We start from the raw sequence: 16,737 nt of genomic DNA on the forward strand, positions 1-16,737 counted from the left end.
TAAGATAAGCTTACTTGTAATAAAGCTTGCTTCCTTTACACATTTGACCTTTGACATATTTGGTTTCCTCCACTGTTTTGCTAATGATTGATTCGAATCTCTACATTTAGCCAGAAAACGGCTAATTCCCATTGTTCTATCGAGGAGGATCATTCAGAATGGGGTCTGACGCAGAATAAAACACAATCTGAGTGTTTCGACATCTCGTCATAGTCTTATCTGATGACTGCGCAGTGCAGATCACTTCCTTCAGCCTCGAATGGAATTTCAAGCAGTGATCTAAAGTTTACGTGAACCCCTGATGCCGAGTATTGTTTTGTTCTTAGTCATTTTTCTGCGTAAGCCTGTCAGATGTGTCGCAGAGTTTTATTGATACCATGTACGAGTGTCTCTGGAGATCACAGGCTCCTCCCCGTCACACTCCATCAGTCCTCACAACCCACTTCATTTCTTGTAAATGTCTGTCTGGGCCATAAGCAGTTTACGGTCACCACAGCTCCGCCCCTCAACCACGCAACTACCTAGATTAATCAGCCTGGTTCAGTGCAGAATGTCTGGCCTGAACTTCCTGTAAGTCCCTGTCTATGTGTCATTTCAGGAATCCAGGTACACTAAGCCCGTAATCTAGTAAAATATATCATAGCTTGAACATGACATGTCAGATTCTAAGAAAAAGGTGGTTTCATGGGCATGGATAAAGCTAAGATATGAATCTTGAATCTTGTTAGACAAGGGTGAGGTTTAGCTTGTATGTGGGGAAACTTCTCGCCTATAGTGCATAGAAATGTCGCCTGGCCTTTATTTAGTTTATTGGTTTATTTTATTTTTGTTGTATGTTGTTTGGTTTCGGTTGTTTATATAAAAACTATTAACAATATCGAGAGAAAGGTTCTTGCCTACATACTTCAATTCTAAAAACTGAACCCGTATTGAAGCGCTTCCAAATCCCCCAACAAAAAAAAAAAGAAGTAAAAATTGAGATGTTTTAAGTTGTTTACAAATATATTTATTATTTTTATAAAAAGTATTATCTTGAAATATATCTATCTGCATAGCAGAAAAGGAATCAAAGGAACACAATATTCCTATATAGTGTAAACATTCACAAACAATGTAAACTTTCATTGTGCAGTGTTCAAGACTGATATTCCAACATGTGCTACAGTATGATTCCTGCATCCTAAAACAGAGCAGGACCACGAGGAGTCCATCAAGTATCTCCAGAATATTCCAGCAGCGCTTTAATGCAATGAGTCTGGTCTTCATAGCGGATGAGGGAAGGCACGGAGGAAGTCTCTGAGGATTGGGTGCACAGGGATGCGGTCGATGTCTTGTCCACCGCATGTTTCAATAATCCGTCTGCGGCACAGCTGCTGCAGGGACTCCACCGGTTCTTTCCTGTAGGGCCTGATGAGACCCTTATTCGGGGAACTGATGTAGTGTTCCAGCAGTTTGAATAGACAGTCAAAAGATTGCTTGCTGCCAGTCAGACTGAATTTGGAATTCTTGAAAGGAATCCGGACGCTGACGGGACCGTTTTGTGCTGTGTAACTCAGTGTAAAGAATACGTCGCTCTGACGACTGTCCCGGATCAGGAAAGTTCCCACTGGCTCTTTTTTCAGCTTCTGATGTGCTTCCTCCACAGTCATGGGACCCCAATAGAAGCCACTCTCCTCTAGCATTGAGGTGGTCTTTGCGATGGTCTTGAAGTCTCTGTCAAAGTTGAAGGTCTTGAAATGTGTCTGGATAACCGCTGCCTGTTGGCTGGGCCTGGACCTTTGGGACTGGGAGACCTCTGGGGAGGCTTCTGTCCTCGCTTGGGGTTCTTCTGTGCCTTGATTCCCTTCCACTGAACTGTGCGCCACCATCCTACAGGAAAGACCAACCAGTGTGGTCTTCCATACCGTACCACAGGAAGGTCATCTAGATGAGACTCATCTGTCTGTTGAAGAGCAAGTGAAGAACACAGTTAATCAGTGGCCTTTCCAAGTCAATCACATGGTGTACTTGAACATCACACATGCTGCGATGAACTCGCTTGTTTCATGGCAACATAGAGAGTGACGTAAGCGGGATTCACTCGTCTGGATTTAAATATAAAAATGACTAATCCCGTTCACTTCGTTATCAAGGCTTTTAGTGTTTGAGTTTATTTTATTAAACTTTTATTTAAACGAATATGTAGCCTAATAGAAGTTTATTTTATAAGTCTTTTTATTTTACAAAAGGCTATACAAGTTATTTTAAAATTCTAAAGTTTACTTTATACGTGTTATTATAAGCGTTACATTATGACGTAAATAAACAGAACGAAACGTTCTTAAATTTGGCTCTTGTTGCATATTTAAACATTTTAATCAAAACCAGTCTGTTAAACCGTTTTCAAAGTAACGTTAAAGTTTAGTTGCGCGTAAAGGTGGGATCTTACCGTTTTAGCGAATATTCAATCCAAGGGCAGTCAGTACAACTTTGCCTTTGACAAACTCTCGTCTCCGCTTCAAAAATCAGGTTTTTTTGAACTCCCATTGATTTATTCCACCGTTATATCTCCATAGAGATTTCCTCAGCGCGAGACAGATACTCTCCGCTCGTTCTTATGTCAGAATGAACTGACAAGGCGCTTTGAAAGCACTGCATTTAATGCGAACAGCTCCGCCCATTTCCCCGAATCCTTTCACTTTCAGGTTTTCTCTGAAATCAATTCAGGATTAGCCACTCCTACCTGAAGTATCGTGTTTGTTCTTTCACTTCTCTTCTAAACATTTCTGCATGTCCAAATAAAGTTATATATATACCAAAGAATACCAAGAAAATTACAGTTTATCTTAATGAACAGTACATATGATCAGCTAAGGTTAAGGCCACATAAATCTCATAATATATATATATATATATATATATATATATATATATATATATATATATATATATATATATATATATATACACACACACACACATACACTGCCGTTCAAAAGTTTGGGATCTGTTAGATTTTTAATGTTTTTTCTGCTCAAGACTGCATTTATTTAATCAGAAATACAGAAAAAACAGTAGTAATATTGTGAAATATAATTGCAATTTAAAATAACAGCTTTCTATTTTAATATACTTTAGAAATATTATTTATTCTGTGACGTTATGCTGAATTTTCATCATCATTACTACAGTAGTCTTTTTCTTTTCCACCCTTTTTTTCTTTTTGAAATAAATTAATGCTTTTGTTCAGCAAGGATGTTCAACTGGTAAAAAGTGATAATTAAGACTTATATTGTAAGAAAAGACATTTCCAACATTGATAATAAATCTGCATATATTTTAATGATTTCTAAACTATCATGTGACACTGAAGACTTTAGTAATGGCTGATGAAAATTTAGCTTTGCATATATTGAGAGAGAGTGAGAGAAAGTGCATGCATCTTGGGGTTAAACATGCTTAATTTTGTTTTGTAGTATGTTGTTTGGTGTAGGTTGTGTATATACAAACTAACAATATCGAGAGAACGGTTATTGCCTACATAGTTCCGTTCTAATCAATAAAATAATAAAGAAAAGTTCATGCATCTTGGGGTTAAACTTACTTGTCTGTTACGGTTGTTGTGAATTATGCATGTCTGCATTTGTCCTGTTAATGTAACACTGTGTTAGCTGACAAATCAGGTCAGACCCTCAGTGTGGCTCTGTAAAGCATTAGCTATAATTGAAACTCACTTTCAGCCACTAAATCCACATCTGCGGAGCAGGCAAACATATCCATGAGTTTCATTTCTTACAAACAGAGATAGACTTTAAGCTACATGACAACATGCATCCCGTGCATATAGATGCTCAGACATAGTAAACACAAAAGGCTCTGCTTATTAAACATCACAGCATTTGTGCAAAAATTATCATTAAATAATAAGTCTCCAGAATGCAATTTCGTATAAACCATATCCTGAAAGCCCATTTAAAATGAAGAATGACATCACAGTACAATAAAATACCTTTTTGAGTAAAATGCACTCTTCTGACTCTGTGATTCGTTTAAATGATATCATTGTGAAACTGAAATTCCAGTCATGCAAATTAGGAGTATTTTCTTTTCGAGTTACTTGCCTTTGAGTAGAATTACTGGTTATGCTTTCATTTCTCTAGTATTTCTCAGAAAGACACATATTTACAGTAGGAGGACCACTAGCGGAGAAAAACGTGCTTGCACTTCCACACACAAGGAAGAGGAATCTACACAAACAGGCATTGTGTCAATTATCAGAGCTTTTCCCTGAAACAGTCCTCTTAATCAAATAGAGGAACCGCCTGAACATGTTAGGCACATCTTTATTCAATTACATTTTGGTACAATGCTATCATCATTATTTGTTCATGCCTTCTCTCAATCTCTCTGCAGATATTCATAGTATGTGATGACAGGCCTATTTTTTTCTATTCATCATGCACACAAATGCATAATTCCAAATCCAGCCTGTCCGAGGACTGTTGAGAATACAGCCACCAGGAATCAATTGCATATTTGTGCATATCCTTTTCTTTCACAAGGCCTTACGCTGCAGATTTATAATATCTGACTGAATCACCGCTCTCTTACACAGAAAAGACTCAGTACAGGGGAAATGTGACAAATGCATGCATCATTACAATCCGTTTACTTAATTACGTACATGAAAACCATCCTTACCTTGTTCCGTTACGGATAAAAATCAATGTATGTTATTCAAACATATTATCTGTTTTATCTTTGCTGCATATTCCACTGCTTTACGGGAAAACGAAAGTGAAAGCTTAGTGACCTGCTCTCATAAAACTTTCCTGTAGATGGTGCTGTTTCTCCTAAACTGCAATTGCTCGAGTCACCTGGTGCTGTTTATGGAAAATAGGGAATAGTACACTTCTTAAAACAGTGAATCCAAAAAATACAATCGACTAAAAAATAAATAAATAAATAATAATAATTAATTAATAAAAAGACGTAGAAACGTAGAAACTAGGCTATATGTTAAGATGACCTGAACTTCACTTTCACATCTAGTATCAGTCATCCCGTCTCGGAAAGTACATTATCATAAAATCAATTCTGTCGTAATTCAGACACCAGATAAAGAAAATAGTCTAAGGTCACTTTCATTTTGAACTTTTCTAAAGTCACGTGATCCAGACGCCACACTTTCCAAACCACATAAACAGAGCCTCGTGTGGTTTTCCTTGAATAGTAGCCAATGTTTAGAAACTTTTTTATATGAAACCATTTGTTATCAGGGCCCCATTTCAGTATTAAGCTCTGCAGCAACATATTTTTTTGCAGTATTATATTTGCTGTTTTTTCCCCTTTTACACCTAATTTACATAGCGACTTACAAATTAAGAATACATGTATAACTTTATTAAACAAAAATCTCAGCCACTTCTAAAGCTTCAATGCTTGTTTATGATCTGAACAATCAAAGCTAATAAAATCGTATAAATAGTAATTATAAACATAATCGTTGCGTGTATGTGAAGTTAAGGAGAATTCATGAAAACTAGACAAAAAAAAAATCCCTTGAAAGCATTCCATTCACGTGACTGGCGCCAGCTATACGACAGCTCTTTACCTGAAAACAGCATCTTTTCTGTCAGTGCTGTTCATTAGAGAGGCGTGGATATAGGACACAGGTGTACTGTTACATAAGCAGGAGCCAGACTATTTGGGCAGGTGCCGTCAGATTACTCTTATCTGAAGTAATATACATTTATTTTTATGGAAGACTGTAAAAGCGCTTTAATCAAATCTTGAAAACGAATTTTATTTCATATTTGAACAAGACTGAATACACTTTGTGTGGGCCACTGCATGGCATAATTCAACACTTTCGGTTCCCATTGACTTTCAGTGTACTTATTTGTCTATAGAATGGAAGTTAATGGGAACCAAAACAGTTTGGTTACAAAACGCTCTTCAATTTATTTTATATATATGTTTCATGTTCTGCAGTAGAAAGATATGCATGTTTGAAACATCATGATGAATACATTTTGACAGAATTGTCTTTTTTTTTTTCTTTTTTTTTTTTTTTTCTCAGCTGTCCCTTCAAAAGGCTGCTATTGTATGGAACTTAGTTTAAATAATAATGTCTAGACGTTTATATTACAGCTATAGGAAATAAAGGAACCGTCTTCCTGTAATTCCTTTTCTCCTCCACGGAAGTTTGTGCCTCAAGACGCAATTAGTGTTTAATGATGTGATTATATATGTTTCGTCTTAAAGCTTTCGTGTGTCTGTATTAAATTTCCTTTTATTGCAGTTCAGTAAACTCTTCCTGTCATTCCTGTTATTCCCATTTAAATTTCATTTCAACATCCTGAATAATGAAGTTGAATATTTCAGGCATAATTTCACCATTGTTAGATTATCTTAATGCAACTCCAGCGCCATCTTCTGGAAACTGTCTATCAGTTACACATAATTTCAATTAATTGAGAAAAGGCTAATAATGTTGCTAATAATGTCTAGTGACCAGTATAGACATGCAGATTCGGTCTGGGTTTTTTTTGTTTTGTTTTGTTTGTTTGTTTTTTGTTTTTTCAAACATGCTTTTCTCATTTATCAAGGATAATAAACTTATTAGTGCAGATGGTATTATATGAAGTGAAATGCTTTTATTCATGAGTAAACTGCACACCTATGTGAAAATAAATTTAAAGGGAACAAAGACAGTTTACATTTGCACTGTGACTTAGGCCTAATTAAATGTGCTTTTAATAAAAGTGAGTTCATCCACAGTTCTTGTTCATATTTGCTTCAGTTCCCTCTTGAAATTCAGGTCTTATCATGTGTGAAGCTGTTATCAGGAAAGAAAGGCTGGTTCTTGAGAGGGCCCTTTTGTCTTGAATGTTACGATAGCTAACGTTTCATTTAGACTCATTCAAGTCCTCTTCAGACACATTCACCGCTCGGCAGTTCGTGTGCCTCTTCTGGATTCAGGCAAGTTTATTTAGCACATTTCATACACAACGGTAGGCCTAAATCGAATTGCTTTAGCCTACATCAATAATTGAAGTAATCATAACAGGTGTCTAAGAAAAAAATTTATTAAAAGCAAGGGGGAATAAAAGAGAGAAGAATATATATAAGATGATACAGTGCAATCAGGACTAATTCAGTAAATGCACAGCTACACAGATGAGGTTTTAGTCTGGATTTATATGTGAAGAGTGTTGTGCTACATCTGATCTCTTCCGGAAGCTGCTTCCAGCTGCGTGTGGCATAATGGCTAAAAACGGATCTGTTTTGAGTGAACCCTTGGTATTTAACAGACTTGAACATAATGATCTTAATGGTCTGTTAGGTTTATAAAACAAAGACGATAGCATGGGAGTATTATTGTGTTTGAGTTATGCGAAAACACAACAAAGAGATCAACGAAAAAAGACCACACTATAATAATACTAATACTAATAATAACAATATATGCTTATACCTGCGATTGTAAAATTAGTCAAAGTCATACGTTATATGTCTCGGAACTGAAAACATCCCTTGAGTTCACCCGACGGGATTTCAGTGACGGACTATCAACAATACGAGCGTTACAATGTTCGGTCTGCTTCTATGGAAAACCGGTTTTCAGTTAGTTTAGCCAGAGTCAGAACTGGACTGTTATATCGGGTGCTATTTTCCTATGATTTTATGTGAACATTTTTTGGGAGCATGCCAGCGTTGGTTAACGCACATAGAAGAGTTAACTTGCTCGTAGTCGGTTACAGGATAAGAGCCACATCTCAGAAGTCCTTGCCCTTCAAGGTAACTTTTTTGAGTAATTTACTACTAATTAAAACATATAGTAGCATGTCCCTGCATTTGGTCACGGTAGAATTGCTAATTAAATCGATCTGAGGTTTGCCCCGAGCGTGTGGTTTCCATAGAAACGACCCACATTCCTGTTCAGTTGATTTGAAGGGCACGGGTACAACAGAACTCTTCTCGTTAGATTCGTGGATGCTTCTAAGCAACTACATGTGTATGTTTGACTCGACTACTCTAAATTTTGCATTGTAGGTAAAATAAGATGCACATTTCTTTGTTTTCAGCCTTTTGATGATGCTTTTTTGCCCATACAGGAGTGTATCTTTCTCTGTTGCCGTACTTTATAGCGGACCACCATGGTGCTGAAGCTCTTCTTTCCCCAGTGCTGTAACACTGCCGACAGCGGCCTGCTAGTGGGGCGCTGGATCCCAGGGCACAATTCTGCTGTGGTGCTGGCTGTCATTCACTACCCCTTCATACCGGGTCAGGTGAAGAAGTACTTGAGCGAGCTGCAGAGCCAGACTCAGGTGGATCTGACCGTGCTGGGCTCCTGGAGTATGCCCAAAGAAGGCCAAGAAGGAATGGACAGCTTCCTAAAAGACCTGAGTACCATCTTTCCTCAGAAATGTTGGCTGCAGTTGAGCCGTGAGATTGGCAAAAGAGGCTTTACTTGTCAGGTGGTCCAAAACAATGGGAGACTTCTACAGGAGCGGGAGCAGAAGAACGGCGATGATAAGATCATCCTCATTCATTACGACCAGAGGAAGGTTATGCTGTCCCAGCTTCACCCGGTGCAGGATGTCGGCCAGAAGTCTGATGTTGAGGCCTCAGAGCTGCGTTTGGTCTTCCAGACAGTTGCTCAAAGTCAGCCTCTCTTTTTCCTGGACAAATATGACGACGGGCCTCTCAAACTCTCCCACTGGCAGTCTGAAGGCAGGGAGGCTAGTATTATTGCAGAGCTTCTAAAACAAGCGTCTGTTCCAGTCTGCATCTTCCTGACATGGCTGCTGTCTCTGTGGCACTGGTTGTGCAGCTTCAGGTGAGTTAATGTGTCTCAGCTTGAACCTGTGCAGTGGTACTGAAGAGTGATGATGAAATTCATATTCAAATCTTTCTGTATTTTACAGGATTTTACACTTGCCTCCAGTGCTGTTCATCTCAAGCAAGCTGTCCACCTGTGTTCAGTCGGTGTACAGGGCAGTTCATTTCAGGACTGTTTTCTCTCCCAAAAAAGCTGCTACACACGTGGAATTCATGAGGTACAGTACTTGGGGCAGTGACATACAAGAGCATCACTGATAACAAAAAGAAAACAATATGTTTAAAATACATATGACAACTTCATAGAAATGTACTCTTTGTATTTATGTTGGTTTCATATGGTTTTGAAAAACGTTATTCTGAATTTGAGAAAAGTTTTCATTTAATGACCCTTGTGGTGGTCAAAAAACTTATTTTCCTTGCACTTAAAATACTTTGGAGTGTACACAATACACATCATCATCCCTAAAAGGCTTTACATATATTTTGGATGGCAATAGGTTAAAAAAAAAAGTAATGAGTTATTAATTAATAAATATAAATATCTTTTTTGGGAGTCACTTACCGTGCCGTGTCATAAAAAGGTAAATAAAAATAAAAAGTTTTAATTTAGAGGTTTTGTTTAATGTGCATTCATTCTTTTAATGAGTTTCCTTATCAGGAGAGTTTACATTAACATTTTTGTTTATGCTCCAAAAAAATACTAAAATGAATTTTAATTCAGCAATTAAAAACTTTTTTTTTTTTTTTTTTTAAAGCATTGTGTAATTGATCCATGTATCATGTGGCTGTTTTGTTATTTAATAAATCTCATTCTCTCAACCTTCTTTTTTCACCCTCTGCAGAAAAGCAAACATTTTTGTGTCTTTTCTTGTGGACATAGCCCTTGGTTTGCTGCTTATCTCATGGCTTTATAGGGAGAATCGGATTAGCAAATTAGCAGATACTTTGGTACCTGTGGCTGATGTAAGTATGATTCCTATTATATCACATTTGCAAAAAAGTTTGGGATTGGTAAGATTTTATTTTTATTTTAATGTTTTTTGAAAGTCTAGTATGTTCAACGAGGCTGCTTTATTTGATGAAAAATACAGTGAAATATTATTAAAATTTAAAATAACTAGTTTCTATATTAATATATTTTAATATTATTCAAATCTATTATTCAAGTCAAGTCAAGTCTGCTTTATTGTAAATTCTTCCACATGTACAGTACATACATACAGAGAATTGAAATTGCGTTACTCTCAGACCCATGGTGCATACAGATGACACTAACAGTAGAGCCTAAAATTACAGATAGATACAGATAAAATCTAAAATACACTATACAAATAAGGGCATGTAAAAAAATAAAAATAAAGTTAAATAAAGCAGCACAAGGCACATGGCAGATAGAGTGCAAACCAGTGAGGTGAACAAACAGTGCAGATAAAAAGATTGTAGTGCACAAAAAAAAAAAAGCTTATTCTGTCTGATTAAAGTGACAAAGGGCTCAGAGAGTAGTTCTTTTATTTAAACTGACTGAAGGGGTAGTAGAATGATGTCAGTGCTGCACAAAGTGACTGGTGCACGTTATCGTATATTAGTGGGAGGGGGGAGTGGAAGGACCTGGAGATGTGGGACCTGGGGGGGGTGGGGGTGGGGGTGGTGTTCATAGTTCAGTGGTGCCTGGGGCAGAAGAGGGAAGGTGGGGGATGAAGCAAGTTCGGGAGCGAGTTCAGCTGGATGAAGATGGATGAAGCTGTCCTTCAGTCTGCTGGTCCTGGCCTGAAGACTCCGCAGTCTCCTCCCTGATGGCAGCAGACTGAAGAAGCTGTGTGACGGGTGTGTGGGATCACCAGCAATGCAGAGGGCTTTGCGAGTGAGACGGGTTCCATAAATGTCCTGGAGGGAGGGGAGAGAGACACCAATGATCTTCTCAGCTGCTCTCACTATGCGTTGTAGAGTCTTCTGGCAGGACGCGTTGCAGGCGCCATACCACACAGTGATGCAGCTAGTCAGAATGCTCTCGATGGTGCCTCCTTAGAAGGTGCACATGATGGGGGCCGGGACTCTAGCTCTTCTCAGTTTGCGGAGGAAGTAGAGACACTGCTGTGCTTTCTTGGCCAGTGTTGTCGGTCCAGGAGAGGTCCTCTGTGATGTGCACACCCAGGAACTTGGTGCTGCTCACTCTCTCCACAGTCGCACCGTTGATGGTCAGAGGAACATGCTGAGTCTGCACTCTCCTGAAGTCAACAACAATCTCCCTTGTCTTCTCCACGTTCAGAGAGAGATTGTTGTCACTGCATCACCCGGCCAGGCGGCTCACCTCGCTCCTGTAGTTTGTCTCATCTCTGTTGCTAATGAGACCCACCACAGTCATGTCATCTGCAAACTTAATAAAGAGGTTGAAGTTGTGTGAAGGTGTACAGTCGTGGGTCAGCAGAGTGAAGAGGAGGGGGCTCAGGGCTCAGCAGTGTTCAGTGTGATGGTGCTGGATGTGTTGCTGCTGACCCGTACTGCCTGAGGTCTTCCAGTCAGAAAGTCCAACAGCCAGTTGCACAGCGAAGTGTTGAGTCCCAGCTGTACTAGTTTGTAAATGAGCTGTTGAGGTATGATTGTGTTGAATGCTGAACTGAAGTCTATGAACACCATTCTGACTTATGAGTCTTTTTTCTCTAGATGTGTGAGTGCTGAGTGGAGGGTAGTTGAGATGGCATCATCGGCCGACCGGTTGGATCGATATGCAAACTGGAATGGGTCCAGGGAGGGGGGACGGTATACTTGACATGGTGTATGACAAGCCGCTCGAAGCACTTCATGAGGATGGGAGTAAGTGCAACAGGACGGTAGTCATTGAGGCAGGATGGAGATGGCTTCTTCGGGACTGGAATGATGGTGGTAGCTTTGAAGCATGTGGGAACAACAGCCTGACTAAGCGAGATGTTGAAAATGTCTGTGAAGACATCAGTAAGTTCCACTGCACAGTCTCTCAGTAAACGCCCAGGAATGTTGTCAGGACCCGGAGCTTTGCGTGCGTTGATCCTGCTGAAGGATCTCCTCACGCTGTCCGGGGTCAGCGTCATCACCTGATCACCAGGAGGGGGTGGAGTCTTCTGTGCAGTGGTGCTGTTTTGTTCCTCAAAGGGAGCGAAGAAGGCGTTCAGCTCGTTCAGCAGAGAGATGTTGCTGTCACAGGTCTGAAGTGGGGGCTTGTAGTCCGTAATGGTCTGTATCCCCTGCCACAGGCTCCGAGTGTCTCTGCTGTTGCTGAAACGATGGGCTATCCTCCTGGAGTACTGTCTCTTAGCCTCTCTGATGCCGCGGGATAGATTGGCCCTAGCTGTCCTCAGCCCCACCTCATCTCCAGCTCTGAAGGCAGCGTTCCGCATCTTCAGGAGTCTATAGACCTCCCCTGTCCCCTGCCCGGACAGTGATGGTCTTTGTGACTGTTACATCCTCAATACACTTGCTGATGTAGGCAGTGACAGTCTCTGAGTACTCTTGAAGGTCTGTGGTGTTATTGTATGTGTCAGCCTGCTTAAACATATTCCAGTCAGTTGTGTCAAAACAGTCCTGAAGAGCGTCTGACGACCCTTCCGGCCACACTTGAATTTGTTTGTGAACTGGTTTGGCGACTTTAACAGGCGGTCTGTATGCAGGCGTTAGCATGACAGTGATGTGGTCTGAGGCACCGAGGTGGGGGAGGGGAGGGCTTTGTAAGCTCCTCTCTGTGTGGTATAAACAAAGTCTAAAATGTTTTTACCTCTTGTTGGAAAGTTAATGTGTTGGTGTATTTTTGGAAACACACTCTTTAAGTCTGCATGGTTAAAATCCCCAGCTATGATGAGAAAAGCAGCTGCTCACTGATGTACTGGTGCAGTTCATTTAGTGCATTGTTCCTGTTGCTGTTGTTGTTCGGAGGAATGTATACAGCAACGAGCAGTATGGCTGTATATTCCCTCAGTAGATAGAACGGCCGGCACTTAATAATCATAAACTCCACCAGGGGTGAGCAGTGTTTGCAGACCACAACAGCATCGCGGCACCACGCGTCATTGATGTAAACACAAAGCCCGTCGCCGCGGGTTTTACCGCCCACGACGAGAGCTCTGTCCGCTCGATAGCACGTCAGCTGGTCGAACTGAATAGCGCCGTCTGGAACGCTGTTGCTAAACCATGTTTCCGTGAACACAAAAACACAACAGTCTCTTATTCTAAAATGTATTATTTATTTATTATTATTATCAGTATTGAAAACAGTTATGTGATGAAAAGAAAGTTCAAAACCAGTGCATTTATTTGTAACAGAAATCTTTATAATATTATAATGTCTTTGCTGTCAATTTTAATGCATCCATACGGAATAAAATAATATATGTTTAATTATATATTAATTTCTTTCAAAAATAAAAATCTTACTAACCCCAAACATTTAAAGGGTAGTGTGTGTATATATATATATATATATATATATGTGTGTAGACAGAGATGTAGTTTTACTGAAAGTCTTGGATTATCTCGCAGCGTGTGGCTAAAGAGCTGCAGGAGCTGTTAGAGTGGCTGATGGGAGCTCCTGCTGGACTGAAGATGAACAGAGCTCTCGACCAGGTGCTGGGGAGATTCTTTCTCTACCACATCCATCTGTGGATCAGTAAGTAGATCTTCAGTTCAAGCATTCTGATGGTGTTTCATGCGTATTAATGAATCACATGTATGTCTTGTGATTGTGTCCGCAGGTTACATCCATCTGATGTCTCCTTTCATTGAGAGGATCCTGTGGTATGTCGGACTTTCAGCCTGCCTGGGATTGACCTTTGCTCTTTCCGTATTATCAGACATTGTGGCTCTCCTCACGTTCCACATCTACTGTTTTTATGTGTATGGGGCAAGGTGAGATTCGGTTTTGTTGTTACTTACGGTCATGTTTCTGCACTTCCAGTAGAGGGCAGTGTCAACTTTTAGATTTGCGCTTCTTGAAGGGATAGTTCACCCAGAAATGAAGTTTCTGTACAAATTCAGTTTACTTTGTCATTCCAAATCTGTAAGACTTTCTATCTTTACAAAATGTCCAATGTCCAAGCTGCTGTTTAACATGTTATAGAAGTGGACTGGAACCATGGACCTCCAAAGTCACCATGCCCTTTCATTGTGTGAAATAAAAGTGAATTTTATGAGAGAACATAAACCGTGACTATCCCTTTAAGATTCTCAGATCTGTCTGGGCAGTTACTTGACATTTATATTTACAGTCTTGCATCTTTTATTTTCATATTCCCCTTGACTCAACATTGCAGGGCTTTTAATCACTTCTGAGATTTGCAGCACAGTTTCTTTGTTTGTGAAGTGTACTTTCTTCTCTCTGTTGTCAGACTCTACTGTCTGACGATCTATGGTCTCTCCTCCCTGTGGCGGCTCTTCAGGGGGAAGAAATGGAATGTATTGAGGCAGAGGGTTGACTCGTGCTCATACGACCTGGACCAGGTACATCTCTTGCACAACCTCTGTCTATTCAGCACATCCCTACAGAACACAGCTGACACGGCTCTGTTTCCTTTGCAGTTGTTCATTGGCACTTTGCTCTTTACGATTCTGCTGTTCCTGCTTCCCACCACTGCCCTGTATTACCTGGTCTTTACCCTGGTGAGTCACTCTGACATGAGTTTTAACTTCACCCTTATTCCAGCAGTCCCATTGGACTGTTTGATGCAGTTATTTTCACACTTTTTACTGCTCATATTTTTCAAATGTTACCTCGGTCCAGAAGTCAGCTGCATTGATTTGTCACTATATTATGACTGTTCTTAATTATTTATTTATTTATTTTTGGGGGGTGCGTTATGAATGTGGTTATTATGAATATTATAAGTCATTATATGGTAATTATTACATTTTAGCTCTTGTCTTTTTTTGCTTACAATGGCCTATACACTACTGTTCAAAAGTTTAGGGTCTGTATGTTTTTTAATGGTTTTGAAAGTCTTTTATGCTCACCAATGCTGCAGTTTTTGGATAAAAATGCAGTAAAAAAACAGGAATATTGCAAAATGTTATTACAATTTAAAATGCAGTTATTATTAAAGTTTTCTATTACAAAATATTTTAAAATGTAATTTATTCCTGTGATGCAAAGCTGAATTTTCAGCATCATTACTCATTACTTCAGTGTCACATGATCCTTCAGAAATCATTCTAATATACTGATTTGCTGTTCAAGAAACATTTCTTATCAATGTTGAAAAGAGTTGTGGTGTTTATTACTATTGTGGAAACAATAATATAGTTTTTTTTTTTAATGATATAGAAAAATCATAAATATAGAATTGATATATTAATAACAAGTAATTTTTTTCTCTGTTTCTAGCTGCGGCTGGTGGTGGTGCTGTTTCAGGGAGTGATTCACCTTAGTGTCGACTTCATCAACTCTTTCCCCCTATTTGCCATCGGCCTGCGTATCTGCAGACCATACAGACTGGCAGGTGAGCCTTACTTTAGCACATTGAAGAAATCAAGAAAAAAAAGGTCTTAATTTTTGTAACATTCTTTTCTTACGTAACACTTGATGATAGAGTTGAAACTATGAATGTACTTCAGATCTCTGTGAAAACCGCTTGTTTAATTATGTGTTTATATAACTGATTGTTTAATTAAACACTTTATGTATCTCTTTGTATTCCAGAGGGCGTTAAATTCAACGTGCTTTGTCAGGAGCCAGGAACTCCTCTTCACCTGATGATGGAGGTAGGTTGATTGTTGCTAAAACAGCTTGTCGTCCCATAGTTTATTTATGCTTGGGTTTCATTTGTGGTTTGGGTTTGACCTGTTGATTTTGTGGGATGGGTATGAGGGTTATTGAATAGCTTTGTTTGGCTCACTGTGTGCAGTGCAAACACTGGATATCCTTTACTTGTCTCTAAAGTTTGATAATGAATCATGTACCAGATGAGCAAGCATGAATGAAAAATGTCTTTTCTTTTCTCCACCTTCAGATCAACCCATTGAAGTGCAGCTCTGTACTGCAATGTTACCGGACGCCCACTTATAGCTGTTACCCTAAGGATTCCTGGGCCGGATTGTGCAAGAAGCTGTTTGTAGGAGAACTCATTTACCCCTGGAAGCAGAAGACTGACAAGACAGACTAATTTTGGGACCTGGTAGACCAACAGCAGCCAGACACTGGGAGAAGGTTCTCTATTGGTCAGGCTCCACTGAATTTCATGATAGTCTTAATTAAGTTTTTAACAGAAGTAGATATTTCTACATTGTAGCTTTAAACCACAATCTTTCCTTTTACAAACATTAATCAGAATGTTTGAATGAAACTGACTATTTTTTTGTTTCTATTTTAAAACATCAAACTTTTTATAACACTGAAAATGTACCATTTAAAAACGTATTAATTATATTGTATTCTAATCTAGCTGATTAATGTGTACTGGCTCTGAATGTTACATTTAATTTAGGTGTGTGTAAATTATTTAACCATGAACAACTTGTATGTCAGTGTTGCCAAATTGTGTTTTGTAGCAATTATTATTATTAATATAAGTGATTTAATAAAATCTAGATTTTATAAGTGCAGATGATCAAGATCAAAATATGCATTTGTGCTGTTGATTTTCAAAGTTTATTTTAATGCCATTTTATACATTACAGTATAAAAAGTGTACCTTAGATCACACTTGTATGATTCATGTTAACAGTTGCTATATGAAGTTTATGCTAGTCTAACTAGTCTTGGATCTTTTGTTTGGGAGCACAGCCTGTGAAGAATGTGCTCAGACTGGACTGAGAGCACAACACAGCTATGACAGCAGTGTCTTCTGATTATTCAATGACACAAGAAAAACATCTGAGCTGGGGATTCACCTTCATGGTTTTGTTAGGAGACTTTTTCCAAAAACATTAAAAAATCTCACTGACCCCAAA

At 39.1% G+C, this 16,737-nt stretch overlaps 2 protein-coding genes across 7 annotated transcripts; one reads left to right on the top strand and one right to left on the bottom strand.

Annotated features, from left to right (window-relative positions):
- Positions 1 to 983: 983 nt before the first annotated feature.
- On the bottom strand, positions 984 to 4,702 carry LOC109113451 (suppressor of cytokine signaling 1-like). Of its 2 annotated transcripts, none has more exons than XM_019126249.2 (2): positions 4,681 to 4,702; positions 984 to 1,942 (listed from the first exon to the last, which is right to left on the bottom strand). In XM_019126249.2, exon 2 carries the CDS (start codon positions 1,866 to 1,868, stop codon positions 1,263 to 1,265), a length of 606 nt encoding a protein of 201 aa, XP_018981794.1. In that variant the 5' UTR covers positions 1,869 to 1,942; positions 4,681 to 4,702; the 3' UTR covers positions 984 to 1,262. The 2 variants fall into 2 exon arrangements, with proteins under 2 accessions (XP_018981794.1, XP_042581968.1); XM_042726034.1 differs by lacking the exon at positions 4,681 to 4,702 and adding an exon at positions 2,429 to 2,789.
- A 2,111-nt stretch (positions 4,703 to 6,813) lies between these two features.
- On the top strand, positions 6,814 to 16,737 carry pigq (phosphatidylinositol glycan anchor biosynthesis, class Q). Of its 5 annotated transcripts, none has more exons than XM_042726012.1 (11): positions 6,814 to 6,963; positions 8,100 to 8,824; positions 8,913 to 9,044; positions 9,672 to 9,792; positions 13,336 to 13,462; positions 13,548 to 13,701; positions 14,181 to 14,292; positions 14,371 to 14,451; positions 15,173 to 15,287; positions 15,488 to 15,549; positions 15,798 to 16,737. In XM_042726012.1, exons 2-11 carry the CDS (start codon positions 8,142 to 8,144, stop codon positions 15,948 to 15,950), a joined length of 1,740 nt encoding a protein of 579 aa, XP_042581946.1. In that variant the 5' UTR covers positions 6,814 to 6,963; positions 8,100 to 8,141; the 3' UTR covers positions 15,951 to 16,737. The 5 variants fall into 5 exon arrangements, with proteins under 5 accessions (XP_042581946.1, XP_042581922.1, XP_042581927.1 ...); XM_042725988.1 differs by lacking the exon at positions 6,814 to 6,963 and adding an exon at positions 7,491 to 7,782 and having other exon boundaries at positions 8,169 to 8,824; XM_042725993.1 differs by lacking the exon at positions 6,814 to 6,963 and adding an exon at positions 7,494 to 7,782.

The sequence above is a fragment of the Cyprinus carpio genome, chromosome A3, assembly GCF_018340385.1.
Source record: "Cyprinus carpio isolate SPL01 chromosome A3, ASM1834038v1, whole genome shotgun sequence".
NCBI lineage: Eukaryota > Metazoa > Chordata > Actinopteri > Cypriniformes > Cyprinidae > Cyprinus > Cyprinus carpio.